Below are 16,758 nucleotides of genomic sequence, written 5' to 3' on the forward strand. Positions count from 1 at the left end.
TAAGGTTGGTCTTAAAGCGTTTTTGTCTGGATTCATGTACTTGTTCATCCTTTTTCTGGTTGCCCTTGCAAACAGACGGCGCTCAATCTCCGCTGTCAGACATGTGACCAAACGGCTTTATGTGTAAATGTCACCTAAGCTCCCATAATGCATTACGGTGACAACCATACCGTTGAACAAAGTAAATTAAAGAGGTATTCCCATCTCATATGTTATGGCATATCCATAGGACATACACTATATGTCTGCCCCGTTTGCTTTTCAATATTTTATGTAGACTTTAAAGGGGTATTCAAATCCTACAAAAAGTCACTGAATATGGTTTATAAAACCCCCCAAAAGTTGCTTTTTGGTTTGCTGATCCCCGTCTGGATTGTGTGTACCCAGCTCTAGAGACGATGTGCAACCACTGCAGTCAATTACAAGCTGAGGTGACCCATCATTCTTGAAGGCGAGGAAACAAAGACCAAAGTTTGCCTTCAAGACAACATGGTTTTGTAATTGCAAGATGTTAAAGGGGTATTCTCGCCTTGCATTTATAGTTATATGCACCGGATATGGCGTAAAAGCCTTGGCGAGTTACAGAAATCCTACAAGAGTGAAGAGAGACTTGTGTAGGTGAGGACATCTCTTATTCACTTGTGGCTGAAAACAAGGCGCCATTCTCAAGAATGTAGTCCATGGAGGCGTGAGTTACATTACACAGGCATACCCTATGGATGTAGCCATGAATGCCCGGATGGGAGTACCCCCTTTTATAGGTAGTCATCAACAGCAACCAGAAAGCAAAGGGTTGAGCTTGGAGACCCCGCACTATTGTACAACCATCGATTCCCTGCCATCCTTGGAGGTGTCCCTGTCACACGCTGAATGGTCAGTGATTTCTGGTCCTGAGCCACCAACTCATAGTGTAAACTGACCAATCCGCCAAGTATTTGCTCCATATAGCTGGGCGCAAATGGGAAACTCCTAAAATCATTTAAAGGGGTATCCATCATTTCAGAAAACTTTTGCTATGCCATACATTGTGATTAGTTTTGGCCTCAGCGGAGCGCTGTGAGCGGGTTAGTGGTGCATGGACTTACAAGTTTTGCGAGTCTATATGATGTTCTGCTCGCTTTCGGGGCCAAGCCAATCACAATGCTCATCCGTCATGTCCAACTCTTCATTTCAGCGATCGGTAGGGTTCTCGGCACCCAGATCTCCACATCACATGACTATGACATGTCAAAAGTTTTCTGATATGATACATACTATATACTAATGGTGGGCAGATCGCCTCACTCATGTCGGCTATTCATCCTTCAGAGCCAAAGTGTCTGTGCATTAGGCTATTAGTCCTTCAGAATGTAAAGACTTAAGTAAAATATTACTGGTTACACCCCCGACACCCAGTATACGCTAGAGATATAATGTGCTCACATAGAGGACTCCTTGTCAGGGTCAGTAAAAAGCCATCTTTGCAGGTGATGCTCGGTTACATGGCACGAGGAGAGACTCTATGGATCATCACTCCCGTAAGTGAATGCAACAGAGAAACGCTGCAAAGCCAGAAAGCAAGTCCTTACAATAGTGCATAGGAGAGAAAGGCAAAGCAGACTCACACCGAGATCAGAATATCACCTACCTGTATATAAGAAAGTTTTACAATAGAGAGAAAATTAGAAATTTAAGAAGCTACCCTTCCCGCCCCAACCCTGAAAAGATCACGTCGCACCCGTTACCGGACGCATACCTGGATCCAGTTCTAAACTATGATTTAGAGTCCGTATCAGAGACTCCCCTCTCCCTGAAGCCACCCAGCGTGTGAGATCTGATAGGCAGATAGCTGTACTAGAAATCCACATTGCAATAGATGCCCCTTTACAGAGGTGGCGTGGAGAGAGAAGAGCGGGCACGAGCTCCGACCTATATGGCAGACTTGGCCAGGTCCACTTTAGTTGGTAAAGGCCCTGCCTCTTCATTCTCTTGGGGAAGACCATGGACGACTACCAGGGACGCAGGAGGGTACTTGTGAAGCTTCTGCTCGTTCAGATATTCCAGATCTCCATAGATGCTCAATTTCTGGAAGACATATTATTAATATTAAATGGAACGGCATCACCAATGGAGCGATCAGATTTCCTGCACCTCTGCTTTATTCGGTATTTCTGCACTTTTATACGCCCATAGGATACGCCATCACTTTATGATCGGTGGGGGTCCTATCTCTGAGACTGGAGGGACTGCAGCACTGGCTTGGGCTTCGTCCCAGTTTTCCCAGAACTCTGGCGCCCCCAGGTCTCCTGGCTGTGTAGGGAACTGCACTTGTGAATGGCTGACATCACTAAACCTTTGCTTCATCCCCTTCATTCCCAGGGCTGGTAAGAACCCTACAGATTATAAAGTGATGTCATATCCTTGCAATATGCAATGACTTTATAAGCTAGGGATACCCCTTTAAGTGCCACTCCTACCTCTGGGCTGCCTCTGATATTGCAGCTTAATGTAATATATCACACATGCAAATGAGTTTTGCTATTCCTGACATTCATTTAAATATCATGGAAAATCTCCCCTTGCTGTATGTGTGAGATGCTGGGAACCTCATGGACTATGTGCTTTAGTCAAAGCATCCTCTACACACCTCTGTGGCATATGGCAGTGCTATAGAAACGTCTGGAATTAAATTGGTTGCAGTTTCTTATATCTTTGATCAAGACAAACCAAGCAAATGGCTGACCCACCTCGATCTCTAAGACCCCCCCCCCCAGGCCCTACCATGATAAGTAGGTAGAATTGTATAAGTTGTGATCTGTGGTATAAGCGTGTTACTTATCACCACCGTACACAATGTAGTCAGGCAACTGCTTTTTAAGCTTTGCTGGTCACGTACAGGCAAGTACCAGGACTTCATGATAGTAGTCATGGAAAGGGCTTAGACCCTACACCAAACAAAAGGCAAAGCTACTCATGTAAGATAGGGGACTGGAAATGTCAGCCTTGTATTTATTACATTATAGAGAGAAGCTGAGCTGTGTGATATATAGGGTTATATGATAGAGGAGAGAAGCTGAGCTGTGTGATATATAGGGTTATATGATAGAGGAGAGAAGCTGAGCTGTGTGATATATAGGGTTATATGATAGAGGAGAGAAGCTGAGCTCTGTGATATATAGGGTTATATGATAGAGGGGAGAAGCTGAGCTCTGTGATATATAGGGTTATATGATAGAGGAGAGAAGCTGAGCTCTGTGATATATAGGGTTATATGATAGAGGGGAGAAGCTGAGCTCTGTGATATATAGGATTATATGATAGGAGAGAAGCTGAGGTCTGTGATATATAGGTTATATGATAGAGGAGAGAAGCTGAGCTCTGTGATATATAGGGTTATATGATAGAGGAGAGAAGCTGAGCTCTGTGATATATAGGGTTATATGATAGAGGGGAGAAGCTGAGCTCTGTGAGGAGAGAAGCTGAGCTCTGTGATATATAGGTTATATGATAGAGGAGAGAAGCTGATCTCTGTGATATATAGGGTTATATGATAGAGGGGAGAAGCTGAGCTCTGTGATATATAGGGTTATATGATAGAGGAGAGAAGCTGAGCTCTGTGATATATAGGGTTATATGATAGAGGGGAGAAGCTGAGCTCTGTGAGGAGAGAAGCTGAGCTCTGTGATATATAGGTTATATGATAGAGGAGAGAAGCTGATCTCTGTGATATATAGGGTTATATGATAGAGGAGAGAAGCTGAGCTGTGTGATATATAGGTTATATGATAGAGGAGAGAAGCTGAGCTCTGTGATATATGGGTTATATGATAGAGGGGAGAAGCTGAGCTCTGTGATATCTAGGGTTATATGATAGAGGAGAGAAGCTGAGCTGTGTGATATATAGGTTATATGATAGAGGAGAGAAGCTGAGCTCTGTGATATATAGGGTTATAGGATAGAGGAGAGAAGCTGAGCTGTGTGATATATAGGTTATATGACAGAGTAGAGAAGCTGAGCTTTGTGATATATAGGTTATATGATAGAGGAGAGAAGCTTAGCTCTGTGATATCTAGGGTTATATGATAGAGGAGAGAAGCTGAGCTCTGTGATATATAGGGTTATATGATAGAGGAGAGAAGCTGAGCTGTGTGATATATAGGTTATATGATAGAGGAGAGAAGCTGAGCTCTGTGATATATAGGTTATATGATAGAGGAGAGAAGCTGAGCTGTGTGATATATAGGTTATATGATGGAAGGAGAGAAGCTGAGCTCTGTGATATATAGGGTTATATGATAGAGGAGAGAAGCTGAGCTGTGTGATATATAGGTTATATGATAGAGGAGAGAAGCTGAGCTCTGTGATATATAGGTTATATGATGGAAGGAGAGAAGCTGATTTTCTGACACAAACGCTGCCAGAAAATCAGAACTTCTTTGAACATTTAGTTCCGCTTTGAGCTTCACCTTCCATTGCTGCAGTGCAGACTAGTAGGAAAAATATTCAATCCCTGGAGAGTTACCCAACTACATTACTTATAATTATACAAACTGGTTAAGCAGGGCCGGCGTCATTTTTGCCCTCCATTTTGTGTTGGTAGAGCCGGCTTACCTCAGGGGGGATATACTGATCTGACGCGGTGGCTACTGTTGCACAACAAATCCAGAGAAGGACCAGGATGGACAGAAGCAATGTCGCTGTCAGCAGCCAATTCGAGTTCCTGAATAAGAAGACACACGGATGTGAATCCCTGAATGGTCGGGTACGAAACAAGAACATGGCCGGACTTGGCAGTGCCCTCAACTCTTATTCTGAAACTTTTCCCCAACCTAGTGTTATATTGGGAGTTTCATTCACTTGTCTGTCTTGTGACTTGCAGAGAGATAGGTTGTGGTTTTCAACGACAGACCGTCATTACTTACATCGAGAAACACTTCATGATCCCTTCTCCTCCGTCTAACTCCAGGATGCTAGCTCTTCGGGCAAAAATTTTCTCCCCGAATGAACTTCCACCCCCTAAATGTGCTGTGGAGTAGAAAGAAACGTGACTTCTCAAACACTAAAATGGCTCTCAACACTGAACGTGCTTTAGAAGAGACTTACAAGGCACCGCATCCAACATGTTGCCCCGCACGGACGCGTCTTCTGGCTGCAGTGGTGGAATCTGCTGGATTTCTGGCTGAGACTGAACCACGGAAAAAAAAAAATAATCAGAAGCTGTAAAATATGTTTAATATTCATGCAAATAAAAAAATCCAGGAAGACGTATAATGCAGGAGACAACGGATGGAGCCGTTCCAGCACAGCCTGCTGCAATGGTAAAAAACAGGAACGCAAAAACTATACACATTAGGAGAGCTTGTACTCTGCAGCAGTAAGACGAGTGAAGAAAACTTTAATCTGATTATATCTAGGCTGGCCATGCACATAACAGGAAAGCTCTCGCCTCCAATCCCCCCATACACATGCATGTTGGCTTGGTCAAGCCTATATGAATCGGGAGAGGTGACACAGTCGCCGTCAGAGAACCCAAACTTTTGTCCCAGTACAAACACAACTGCCTGATCCTTATTGACATCTGCCAGTAGAGGTGAATTGGGAAGCCCCTATAAACGTCAGATGTCCGGCCGGCCCCACTGACATCAGCTTGTTTACATAGACAGAGATGAGGCTGTTTCCGCCATTACGTAGCACACACCTGCACCACAAGGATGCGTCCATTATCAGCTTGTATGAAGAAGGTCCAGGAGGAGGTCATGAAGTTCTGCGTGGAGTCCATCACGTCACTCCAGAAAGCTCTGACCATAGTCAGAGGAAAGAGGATATGTATCCGCGGCATCATATCTGACAGCTGCAGTAACAAACGCAAAAGACGACAATAAAGAGAACCATTATAACCTAATATAGGCGGACTAGTTATGCTGCAATCGCTTTAAGGGGACTGACCCAACAGAAACCGCCCCTTTTAGATCGAAGGCACTGATACTGATATTTAGATGAATGTCTGTCCATGTAACACCCGGACCCCAGAGCGGCTTTCCTTCAAGCTCATGGAGGAAATACTGAGCAGGTGACCCCCAATATACCTTTAGGATAGGTTATCAATATCAGATCACCACCGATCAGCTGTTAGAAGAGACAACATTCACATAAGCACAGCGGTCTCTTTACTCCTTACTAAGTACAGCGCTGTACATTGTATAGTGGCTGTGCTTGGTACTGCAGCTCAGATCCATTCACTTGAATGGGACTGAGCTGCAAAGAAGTCTTGTAACCAATGCAGGCAACATCACATAGGCTGTAAAGTGGAAATGGTGTTCACTGGAGTGCTGCCGCTTAAATCAGCTGATCTGTGGGGTCCTGCTGTTGACCCCTTTAACAACATCCTTCAGACATGCAGACTTGGTAATATCATACTCACCTCTTCTTGCCGCTTCTCTGCAAAGGGCATCTGACTGTGACAGCCCAGGACACAGGCATACTGCTCATTGGTCTGGGGATAAGCTTCTGTACAAGCTATAGCAATAAGGGCAGTAATACGGTTATTACACGGTCATCACATACAAACATAGGAAAATGGTAAAAACATTTCTTCACCATCTGCACTGCTGACTAGGTATGAAAGATTGCACAAAAGATTTTATCCGATCGTTCCCCACGGGCAGGACGAGCCGCTCCAGTAGCAGACAGGAATAGATCCGGCACAGCGCCATACTTCCAGAATCACTAAATATTTAAATGGGTCACTAAACCTAAAGCCCCAGATGCTTTATAGAAATCACTTAGTCTGGGCTATAAACAGGCAGACATCCCAGGACTGATAAGTGGCGAGACATCTGACGGACACCCGCACCATCCCTCCACTGGATAGCCTCTTGTATCCACCCCACCTCCCCATTTTTGGCTTTGCATACCCACCACTTTCTAAAGAAGGGTTTTCTCAATCCCAGTTACTTCTGCAAACTCTCTGGGACAAATCGGGGACTTTGTTTTTATCAAAGGAACTTCCATCTCAGATGGGACATGCCATAAATATCTAACAGATGCCGGCTCTACCTTTACGACCCAAAGCTATCTCGATAATGGGGGTAGGGGACCCCTGTGCAATGGCTGCTCTTGCTATTTACTTCTATAGGACTTCTAATAACAGACAATTAGCTATGTTGTTTTTGGACAGGGGTCGCCGACCTTCAAGAAATGAGTGCAGGACCCAGAGAACAGCAGTGACTATGGGATGCACCCATAACTTCTATCTGCGACACAGTCCCAGCCCCCGTATACATCCTGTAGTCACCTGATTCACATTCCGTCTTAGTCTTGTTTAAGTCGTCTCCTTCTTCAGCAAACTGACAGATCGAAAACAGGCGACAACCTCGGTGACAGGCGAAGAGCTCCTCCTCCTACCGAGAGAAGACACGAAGAAGCTTCAGTACACAAGCTGTAATATAGCCATATATACGGCCGTTTTAACCGATTGGTGGGCCCAGTGCAAAGGTTTATTAAGAGGGAGCCCTCAACTAGCACCAATTGCACACTCACACTGTATAACAGCACCATAGTGACCCCCCACAAATTATAATGTCCCCCTCAGAGGTCAATCACACAGTATAATAATACCCCCTCCAAAATCCCCACACAGTATAATGGCCACCTCAATGCCCTGCCCTCAGTGTCCCTGTTGCAGCCTGAATGTTGAGGATTGTGCTGCGGGCCCTGCACTGAGTGATAACAGAGAACACTAGTCTGCACTGCATTGCATTGGAATCAGTAAGGATACTGAAGTGCTTCATAACATAACCGGTTCAGTACTGGCTGAACACTAGTGTGCACTGTATTGCACAGGAATAATTAAGGATCCTGCTGCAGATCCGGAACTGGCTCATAACACAGAATACCAGACAACATTGCAATTATGTCAGTAAGGATCCTGCTACGAACCCTGCACTGGCTGATTACAGAGAACACTAGCCTGCACTGTATTGTATTGCTGTCATTACACATCCTGCTGTGGCTGATAACAAAGAACAGTACAATACAGCCTGCACTGCATTACACTGGTGTCAGTAAGGATACTGTAGTGGCTGATAACAGAGAACACTAGCCTGCTCTACATTGTATTGGTGTGAGTAAGGATCATGCACTGGCTGACAACAGATAACATTAGCCTGCACTACAATGTATTGTACTGGTGTCAGTAAGGATCCTGCACTGGCTGGTAGCATTAGCCTGCTGTGCATTACACTAGTGTCAGTAAGGCCCTGTAGTGGCTGATAACAGATAGCCCAAGCCTGCACTGTATTGCATTGCACTGGTGTCAGTAAGGATCCTGCACTGGCTGATAACAGATAACATTAGTCTGCACTACATTGTATTGCACTGGTGTCAGTAAGGATACTAAATCCTTATATATAAATAAACAATAATAATCCTGCACTGGCTGATAAAAGATAGCATTAGCCTGCACTGTATTGCATTGCACTAGTGTCAGTATGGCCCTGTAGTGGCTGATAACAGATAGCCATAACCTGCACGATATTGCACTGGTGTCAGTAAGGCCCTGCACTGGCTCATAAGAGATAGCATTAGCCTGCACTGTATTGTATTGCACTGGTGTCAGTAAGGCTCCTGCACTGGCTGATAACAGATAACACTAGCCTGCACTGTATTGTATTGGTGTCAGTAAGGATCCAGCACTGGCTGATAACAGATAACACTAGCCTGCACTGTATTGTATTGGTGTCAGTAAGGATCCAGCACTGGCTGATAACAGATAGCATTAGCCTGCACTGTATTGCATTGTCTTGGTGTCAGTAAGGCTCCTGCACTGGCTGATAACAGATAACACTAGCCTGCACTGTATTGTATTGGTGTCAGTAAGGATCCAGCACTGGCTGATAACAGATAACACTAGCCTGCACTGTATTGTATTGGTGTCAGTAAGGATCCAGCACTGGCTGATAACAGATAGCATTAGCCTGCACTGTATTGTATTGGTGTCAGTAAGGATCCAGCACTGGCTGATAACAGATAGCATTAGCCTGCACTGTATTGTATTGGTGTCAGTAAGGATCCAGCACTGGCTGATAACAGATAACACTAGCCTGCACTGTATTGTATTGGTGTCAGTAAGGATCCAGCACTGGCTGATAACAGATAACACTAGCCTGCACTGTATTGTATTGGTGTCAGTAAGGATCCAGCACTGGCTGATAACAGATAACACTAGCCTGCACTGTATTGTATTGGTGTCAGTAAGGATCCTGCACTGGCTGATAACAGATAGCATTAGCCTGCACTGTATTGTATTGGTGTCAGTAAGGATCCAGCACTGGCTGATAACAGATAACACTAGCCTGCACTGTATTGTATTGGTGTCAGTAAGGATCCAGCACTGGCTGATAACAGATAGCATTAGCCTGCACTGTATTGTATTGGTGTCAGTAAGGATCCAGCACTGGCTGATAACAGATAGCATTAGCCTGCACTGTATTGTATTGGTGTCAGTAAGGATCCAGCACTGGCTGATAACAGATAGCATTAGCCTGCACTGTATTGTATTGGTGTCAGTAAGGATCCAGCACTGGCTGATAACAGATAACACTAGCCTGCACTGTATTGTATTGGTGTCAGTAAGGATCCAGCACTGGCTGATAACAGATAACACTAGCCTGCACTGCATTGTATTGGTGTCAGTAAGGATCCAGCACTGGCTGATAACAGATAACACTAGCCTGCACTGTATTGCATTGTATTGGTGTCAGTAAGGATCCAGCACTGGCTGATAACAGATAACACTAGCCTGCACTGTATTGTATTGGTGTCAGTAAGGATCCTGCACTGGCTGATAACAGATAGCATTAGCCTGCACTGTATTGTATTGGTGTCAGTAAGGATCCAGCACTGGCTGATAACAGATAGCATTAGCCTGCACTGTATTGTATTGGTGTCAGTAAGGATCCAGCACTGGCTGATAACAGATAGCATTAGCCTGCACTGTATTGCATTGTATTGGTGTCAGTAAGGATCCAGCACTGGCTGATAACAGATAACACTAGCCTGCACTGTATTGTATTGGTGTCAGTAAGGATCCTGCACTGGCTGATAACAGATAACACTAGCCTGCACTGTATTGTATTGGTGTCAGTAAGGATCCAGCACTGGCTGATAACAGATAACACTAGCCTGCACTGTATTGTATTGGTGTCAGTAAGGATCCAGCACTGGCTGATAACAGATAACACTAGCCTGCACTGTATTGTATTGGTGTCAGTAAGGATCCAGCACTGGCTGATAACAGATAGCATTAGCCTGCACTGTATTGTATTGGTGTCAGTAAGGCTCCTGCACTGGCTGATAACAGATAACACTAGCCTGCACTGTATTGTATTGGTGTCAGTAAGGATCCTGCACTGGCTGATAACAGATAGCATTAGCCTGCACTGTATTGTATTGGTGTCAGTAAGGATCCAGCACTGGCTGATAACAGATAACACTAGCCTGCACTGCATTGTATTGGTGTCAGTAAGGCTCCTGCACTGGCTGATAACAGATAACACTAGCCTGCACTGTATTGCATTGTCTTGGTGTCAGTAAGGCTCCTGCACTGGCTGATAACAGATAACACTAGCCTGCACTGTATTGTATTGGTGTCAGTAAGGATCCAGCACTGGCTGATAACAGATAACACTAGCCTGCACTGTATTGTATTGGTGTCAGTAAGGATCCAGCACTGGCTGATAACAGATAACACTAGCCTACACTGTATTGTATTGGTGTCAGTAAGGATCCAGCACTGGCTGATAACAGATAACACTAGCCTGCACTGTATTGTATTGGTGTCAGTAAGGATCCAGCACTGGCTGATAACAGATAGCATTAGCCTGCACTGTATTGTATTGGTGTCAGTAAGGATCCTGCACTGGCTGATAACAGATAGCATTAGCCTGCACTGTATTGTATTGGTGTCAGTAAGGATCCAGCACTGGCTGATAACAGATAACACTAGCCTGCACTGCATTGTATTGGTGTCAGTAAGGATCCAGCACTGGCTGATAACAGATAACACTAGCCTGCACTGTATTGTATTGGTGTCAGTAAGGATCCAGCACTGGCTGATAACAGATAGCATTAGCCTGCACTGTATTGTATTGGTGTCAGTAAGGATCCTGCACTGGCTGATAACAGATAGCATTAGCCTGCACTGTATTGTATTGGTGTCAGTAAGGATCCAGCACTGGCTGATAACAGATAACACTAGCCTGCACTGCATTGTATTGGTGTCAGTAAGGATCCAGCACTGGCTGATAACAGATAACACTAGCCTGCACTGCATTGTATTGGTGTCAGTAAGGATCCAGCACTGGCTGATAACAGATAACACTAGCCTGCACTGCATTGTATTGGTGTCAGTAAGGATCCAGCACTGGCTGATAACAGATAACACTAGCCTGCACTGCATTGTATTGGTGTCAGTAAGGATCCAGCACTGGCTGATAACAGATAACACTAGCCTGCACTGCATTGTATTGGTGTCAGTAAGGATCCAGCACTGGCTGATAACAGATAGCATTAGCCTGCACTGTATTGTATTGGTGTCAGTAAGGATCCTGCACTGGCTGATAACAGATAGCATTAGCCTGCACTGTATTGTATTGGTGTCAGTAAGGATCCAGCACTGGCTGATAACAGATAACACTAGCCTGCACTGTATTGTATTGGTGTCAGTAAGGATCCAGCACTGGCTGATAACAGATAACATTAGCCTGCACTGTATTGTATTGGTGTCAGTAAGGCTCCTGCACTGGCTGATAACAGATAACACTAGCCTGCACTGTATTGTATTGGTGTCAGTAAGGATCCTGCACTGGCTGATAACAGATAGCATTAGCCTGCACTGTATTGTATTGGTGTCAGTAAGGATCCAGCACTGGCTGATAACAGATAACACTAGCCTGCACTGCATTGTATTGGTGTCAGTAAGGATCCAGCACTGGCTGATAACAGATAACACTAGCCTGCACTGCATTGTATTGGTGTCAGTAAGGATCCAGCACTGGCTGATAACAGATAACACTAGCCTGCACTGCATTGTATTGGTGTCAGTAAGGATCCAGCACTGGCTGATAACAGATAACACTAGCCTGCACTGCATTGTATTGGTGTCAGTAAGGATCCAGCACTGGCTGATAACAGATAACACTAGCCTGCACTGCATTGTATTGGTGTCAGTAAGGATCCAGCACTGGCTGATAACAGATAGCATTAGCCTGCACTGTATTGTATTGGTGTCAGTAAGGATCCTGCACTGGCTGATAACAGATAGCATTAGCCTGCACTGTATTGTATTGGTGTCAGTAAGGATCCAGCACTGGCTGATAACAGATAACACTAGCCTGCACTGCATTGTATTGGTGTCAGTAAGGATCCAGCACTGGCTGATAACAGATAACACTAGCCTGCACTGTATTGTATTGGTGTCAGTAAGGATCCAGCACTGGCTGATAACAGATAACACTAGCCTGCACTGTATTGTATTGGTGTCAGTAAGGATCCAGCACTGGCTGATAACAGATAACATTAGCCTGCACTGTATTGTATTGGTGTCAGTAAGGATCCAGCACTGGCTGATAACAGATAACACTAGCCTGCACTGTATTGTCTTGGTGTCAGTCAGGCTGCTGCTGCGGGCCTGTGTACAGGACAGGGCTGTCAGGGGGCGGGGCGCCGTCTCCCCTTCCTGCCCCTCACTTACCTCGGGGTAGGTGTGCAGGGGGTAGGTGCCCTCACATACATGGTGGCAGGACGAGCTGTCCCCCAGGGCGGTCTCCAGGGAGCCGCGGACCCCCAGAGTGCAGCATAGCAACAGCGCGAGCCCGCAGAGCAGCCGTGTGGCAGCCATCTTACTCCTCCCAGCTGATTACCCCAGCAGTCAACATCCGGCCTAGGACGCCCTGGCCCCGCCCACTGACTTGTTTACTAACTACGTCATCACCGCGCGACAACCTTCTGTACGGAATAGGAAGAGATTGTACGGAAAAGTAGTCACCGGCTCGGCATGGACAGATTCGTGATCAGAAACCCTAAACCTCGGGGAGCAGAGGACACAGGAAGAGGCAGAGAGAAGGCTGCCAAGGGCCAGGCCACTCTGGAGTCATTGAAGGTGAGTTGTAATGGGAGCAGCAGTACCACAGCACAGGATGAGCCATAGCTGAGCCATAGCTCTATCACAGGGCTAGGGAACCTTCGGCTCTCCAGCTGCTGTGAAACTACAACTCCCAGCATGCTCCATTCACTTCCATGGGAGTTCCAAGAACAGCAGAGCCAGTATGCATGCTGGGAGTTGTAGTTTTGCAACAGCTGGAGAGCCGTACCTTCCCTACCCCTGCTCTATCACTCCTGACTACTGACTTCAGCCTCTCACTGGTCATTTCTGTCTTTGCACTTCCTTTAGAGAGTTGTGGTACTGGAAGATATAAAGAGATGGAAATGTATCCTGGAGCTGCCCAACCAAACCATAGAGAACCTGAAAGACGCCTTGTCACAGCTGAGGAAGAAGATCCCATCGGAGGAAGTGATCCGCTCCACCAAAATAGGTAAAAACATAGACTTATCCCACTGTATTGTATCTACTGTGCAGCCCTGAGCGTCTCCAAGGTTACAGACTACAAACAACGCCATGTCGTCACCCCCTGTAGTCACACTCGGTCCTCCAGCCTTGACTAACCCGCTCGCTGTTTGTTATGTAAAGGTAGAGGACGTATGGCTGCAAGGTGCAAGTCTGTTAACATGGAGTCCTTTATACAAATTGCATTCTCAAAATGGTTGAAACTTCCAACTTGTACTAAATAAGGTAAAGTGCCAAACTGTTGGTTTACAAATCCTAAAAATTCTCCACCTTGAACAGGGGTTGAGCTGCAATGTCACCCATAAGTTGTGGACAGGTGTGACCTACGCCGCCATGTTTTACATATCAGTAGCCTGGACTCACCATCTTTGCTCCTGTCATAGGGGAGGCAGTGGAGCACTTGCAGAGACATGGTGACAAGGAAGTGTCTGACCTTGCTAAAGAAGTGCACAGTCAGTGGGAATCGTTTATACAGGAAAAGCGCTGTAAGCCGACCATAGAGGTGAGATGTGATGCCGCGACTGAGAAACTGCGCAGCAATGCCAGGAGGATGCTTAGCGAAGCCTTGGACATAGAGGTAAGAGCCACGTAGTCTGTAGGTTGTCTTACATGTACATTATAGTCTGTGATGGGATGATATGCGCCTGCAGGGTGGAGGACGGTTACAATTCACAACGTGGATTAGTTAACTGATTCACATTGTGAATTGTGACCGATATCAGATCAATGGGGTCAACAATATCAGATCAATGGGGTCTGACTGGGGAAAGGTGTTTGAAAGGGTCACAGCAGGCTCTTGAGTATTTGCTTAATCCCCTATTACCTGCATGCTGTATACTCAGTAATGGTGGCGGAGGGTATTGCCACTTCATCCCATTCAAGAGAACAGGACAAAGCTGTAGTACCCTGTTCCACCCTGGGCCTGGCCGATCAACTATTTGAAGAAACTGTAGTGTTCTGATGAGTGCTGTGGCCTCTTCACTACTTACCAAGCGCGACGCCATAGATTTGTATAGTGGCTGTACATGTTATTGCAACTCAGTGCATTCACTTGAATGGGACTGAGCTGATATCAAGCCATGTGACTGATGACTGTAGATGGCCTGGCTTGATGGAGCGTTGCTGTCACTTCAAACGGCTGATCTATGAAGGTCCTGGGTGTTGGACCCCCTCAAACCTTCCATGGATGACCTATCCTATGGACAGGTCATCAGTTAAAAACCCCTTTAATAGACTGACCGCTGGGTGTCACCATTTCCCTTGTCAGTGTCAGAATTGTTTATGGGCCCGCTCTATTGACCAGGGGAATGGTAACACTCAGTTGTCAATAACTTCTTACATTTCCAGGAGACATAACAGAGGAACGGTCCGATGTAGAATTTTAGGAAAACATGATCCAAAATTGTTACTTTATGGGGAATATTTACTGTAACAGACATGTCAGGATTTCTGTCCTGCGCCCCTTGTAACATAAAACTGATGACACAAGCATGTAACATTTACACGACCATGTCTGCGTCTCCTCCTCCATCAGGCTGGTGACTCTTTGGCTGACTGCATTGAACGTGAAGTTTTCCACCAAAGCTCCAGATTGATCAATGTTCACTATCGGAGGACGGTTCGCACATTGGTGTTCGCTCTGAAGCATAAACCGGAGATTCGGGCACAAGTGAAAGATGGACACTTACCTGTCAACCAGTTAGTGAAGAGTCATAAGAAGTAACAGCAAGGACTTGAAATGGAGGAGAACAAAAACCTTGCAGACTCGTCATCACTGGACGTCGTCCTTCACGCTGAACTGCTGCTATTTTGGTTTTAACCTTCCAATGAATGCAGAGCAAATGCAAACTTTTTTTTTTAGAAAGATGGTGATATCGCCAAAATATATTTATTTTTTTAGGAAAAAAATTGAGAATAAAATGTTTCTTGAGTCAAAGGTTGTTTAATGATGAAGATTGTGGAGCAGGTGATGCAGTAAGCCTGGCCTGTATACAGTGAGTAGCCAGACTGTGTATATACCCATGGCACCATTACTACAGAGCTTACCCATGTACCGGAGTAGACAAAGTGGAAAAGATATGCGGAAGGTTTTGCAACTTTCTACTAAGCATCATTTTTAAGACACCGGTTTTCAGGCAGTGAATGGAGAGATGTTAGCTATAGTCACACAATGGTGCTGTGCTTGATGGGCCGAAGGTCTGCGAAAAATAGCCATGTCATTCTGTTTAAGGCCCCTTGCAGAAGACCGTGGGAGAGGTCAGTGTGCTATCTGGGGTTTTCCTGGATTGCACACTGACTCATTCATTTCTACCAACCCATACACATGACCGTGGCCAACAGTCCTGGACACAAAACTCAGGATTGGTCCTATTCCTGTCCAGGTTTGCGGCCATGTTTCTGAATGAATGAGGCTATGGTGCAGAGGCGGCACATGGATGATGTCCATGTGCTGGCCGTGCTGTTCAATCATGGCTAGCGGCCAGCCCACAGTCGTCTGCAAGGGCCTAAACCTGTTGATAGGGCTCATCAACATGACGGTAACAGTGGTTTTAAAACTCATGACTGCCTATAGGTCTATTCACATGGTTCACACCATACACACCCCAGTTCTGTGGAACCCCATTTATTACCTTTGCAGAGGGCTGCAGGGGAGGCTGGACGTTTTGCTCCTCTGTTTCCCCTGCAGCCACTCCGTCTCTCATGACCGACTCAACTCTACTTAATGGACCTGCGGCCAGAGTAGAGGGGAGTCGTAGACCTCTGTGACAGTTCGGACCTCCCCAGCTGTCTTCCTCACAGGTAATAAAAAGGTCTCATTTTTATCAGTTTTTCCCTCTGCAGGCTCTGTCTCTAATTCTCAGTTCTCCCTGAGCTGGTGGAGAGACAATAACTGCTATGATGTCTCCCATGTACTACGCACAGAGAATAGGGGCTGCTGCTCCCCTACCTGTAGCTCACACTTAGAAGCAAGATTTGGTGCATCATAAAGTAAAATGACAGGGGCACCTGGATCCCTGGCAGAGTTCTGCTGGACCATACCATTGTGTAGGTTTCCAATAACTGCCTTATATAAGGAAGCTGCTAGTCAGGTAGTTGTGGGGTTTCCATCTGTATCAGGTCATACCCTGTTTCCCCGAAAATAAGACACCCCCCCC

At 45.7% G+C, this 16,758-nt stretch overlaps 2 protein-coding genes across 2 annotated transcripts; one reads left to right on the forward strand and one right to left on the reverse strand.

Annotated features, from left to right (window-relative positions):
- Nucleotides 1-705: 705 nt before the first annotated feature.
- Nucleotides 706-12,901, reverse strand: TMEM59 (transmembrane protein 59). The gene is made up of 8 exons (XM_075287274.1): nt 12,731-12,901; nt 7,274-7,379; nt 6,401-6,495; nt 5,678-5,830; nt 5,083-5,164; nt 4,902-5,004; nt 4,591-4,699; nt 706-2,064 (listed from the first exon to the last, which is right to left on the reverse strand). Exons 1-8 carry the CDS (start codon nt 12,875-12,877, stop codon nt 1,909-1,911), a joined length of 951 nt encoding a protein of 316 aa, XP_075143375.1. The 5' UTR covers nt 12,878-12,901; the 3' UTR covers nt 706-1,908.
- Nucleotides 12,902-12,986: 85 nt separating this feature from the next.
- TCEANC2 (transcription elongation factor A N-terminal and central domain containing 2) lies at nt 12,987-15,469 on the forward strand. Its single transcript, XM_075287874.1, has 4 exons — nt 12,987-13,138; nt 13,430-13,571; nt 13,987-14,180; nt 15,138-15,469. The coding sequence occupies exons 1-4, from the start codon at nt 13,034-13,036 to the stop codon at nt 15,324-15,326; spliced, it is 630 nt and encodes a 209-aa protein (XP_075143975.1). The 5' UTR covers nt 12,987-13,033; the 3' UTR covers nt 15,327-15,469.
- Nucleotides 15,470-16,758: the final 1,289 nt, after the last annotated feature.

Source organism: Leptodactylus fuscus, chromosome 9, assembly GCF_031893055.1.
Source record: "Leptodactylus fuscus isolate aLepFus1 chromosome 9, aLepFus1.hap2, whole genome shotgun sequence".
In the NCBI taxonomy this organism is placed as follows: Eukaryota; Metazoa; Chordata; class Amphibia; order Anura; family Leptodactylidae; genus Leptodactylus; species Leptodactylus fuscus.

What these genes read in the sequence shown, in the direction of transcription:
- TMEM59 (XM_075287274.1), bottom strand. Translation starts at nt 12,877, where the DNA reads ATGGCTGCCACACGGCTGCTCTGCGGGCTCGCGCTGTTGCTATGCTGC. An exon ending in TAAGACGGAATGTGAATCAG is followed by an intron (nt 6,496 to 7,273) that starts GTGACTACAGGA and finishes TTATTGCTATAG; the next exon opens with CTTGTACAGAAGCTTATCCC. An exon ending in ATCAGTATATCCCCCCTGAG is followed by an intron (nt 2,065 to 4,590) that starts GTAAGCCGGCTC and finishes TATGTCTTCCAG; the next exon opens with AAATTGAGCATCTATGGAGA.
- TCEANC2 (XM_075287874.1), top strand. Translation starts at nt 13,034, where the DNA reads ATGGACAGATTCGTGATCAGAAACCCTAAACCTCGGGGAGCAGAGGAC. An exon ending in CCACTCTGGAGTCATTGAAG is followed by an intron (nt 13,139 to 13,429) that starts GTGAGTTGTAAT and finishes CACTTCCTTTAG; the next exon opens with AGAGTTGTGGTACTGGAAGA. An exon ending in GATCCGCTCCACCAAAATAG is followed by an intron (nt 13,572 to 13,986) that starts GTAAAAACATAG and finishes CTCCTGTCATAG; the next exon opens with GGGAGGCAGTGGAGCACTTG.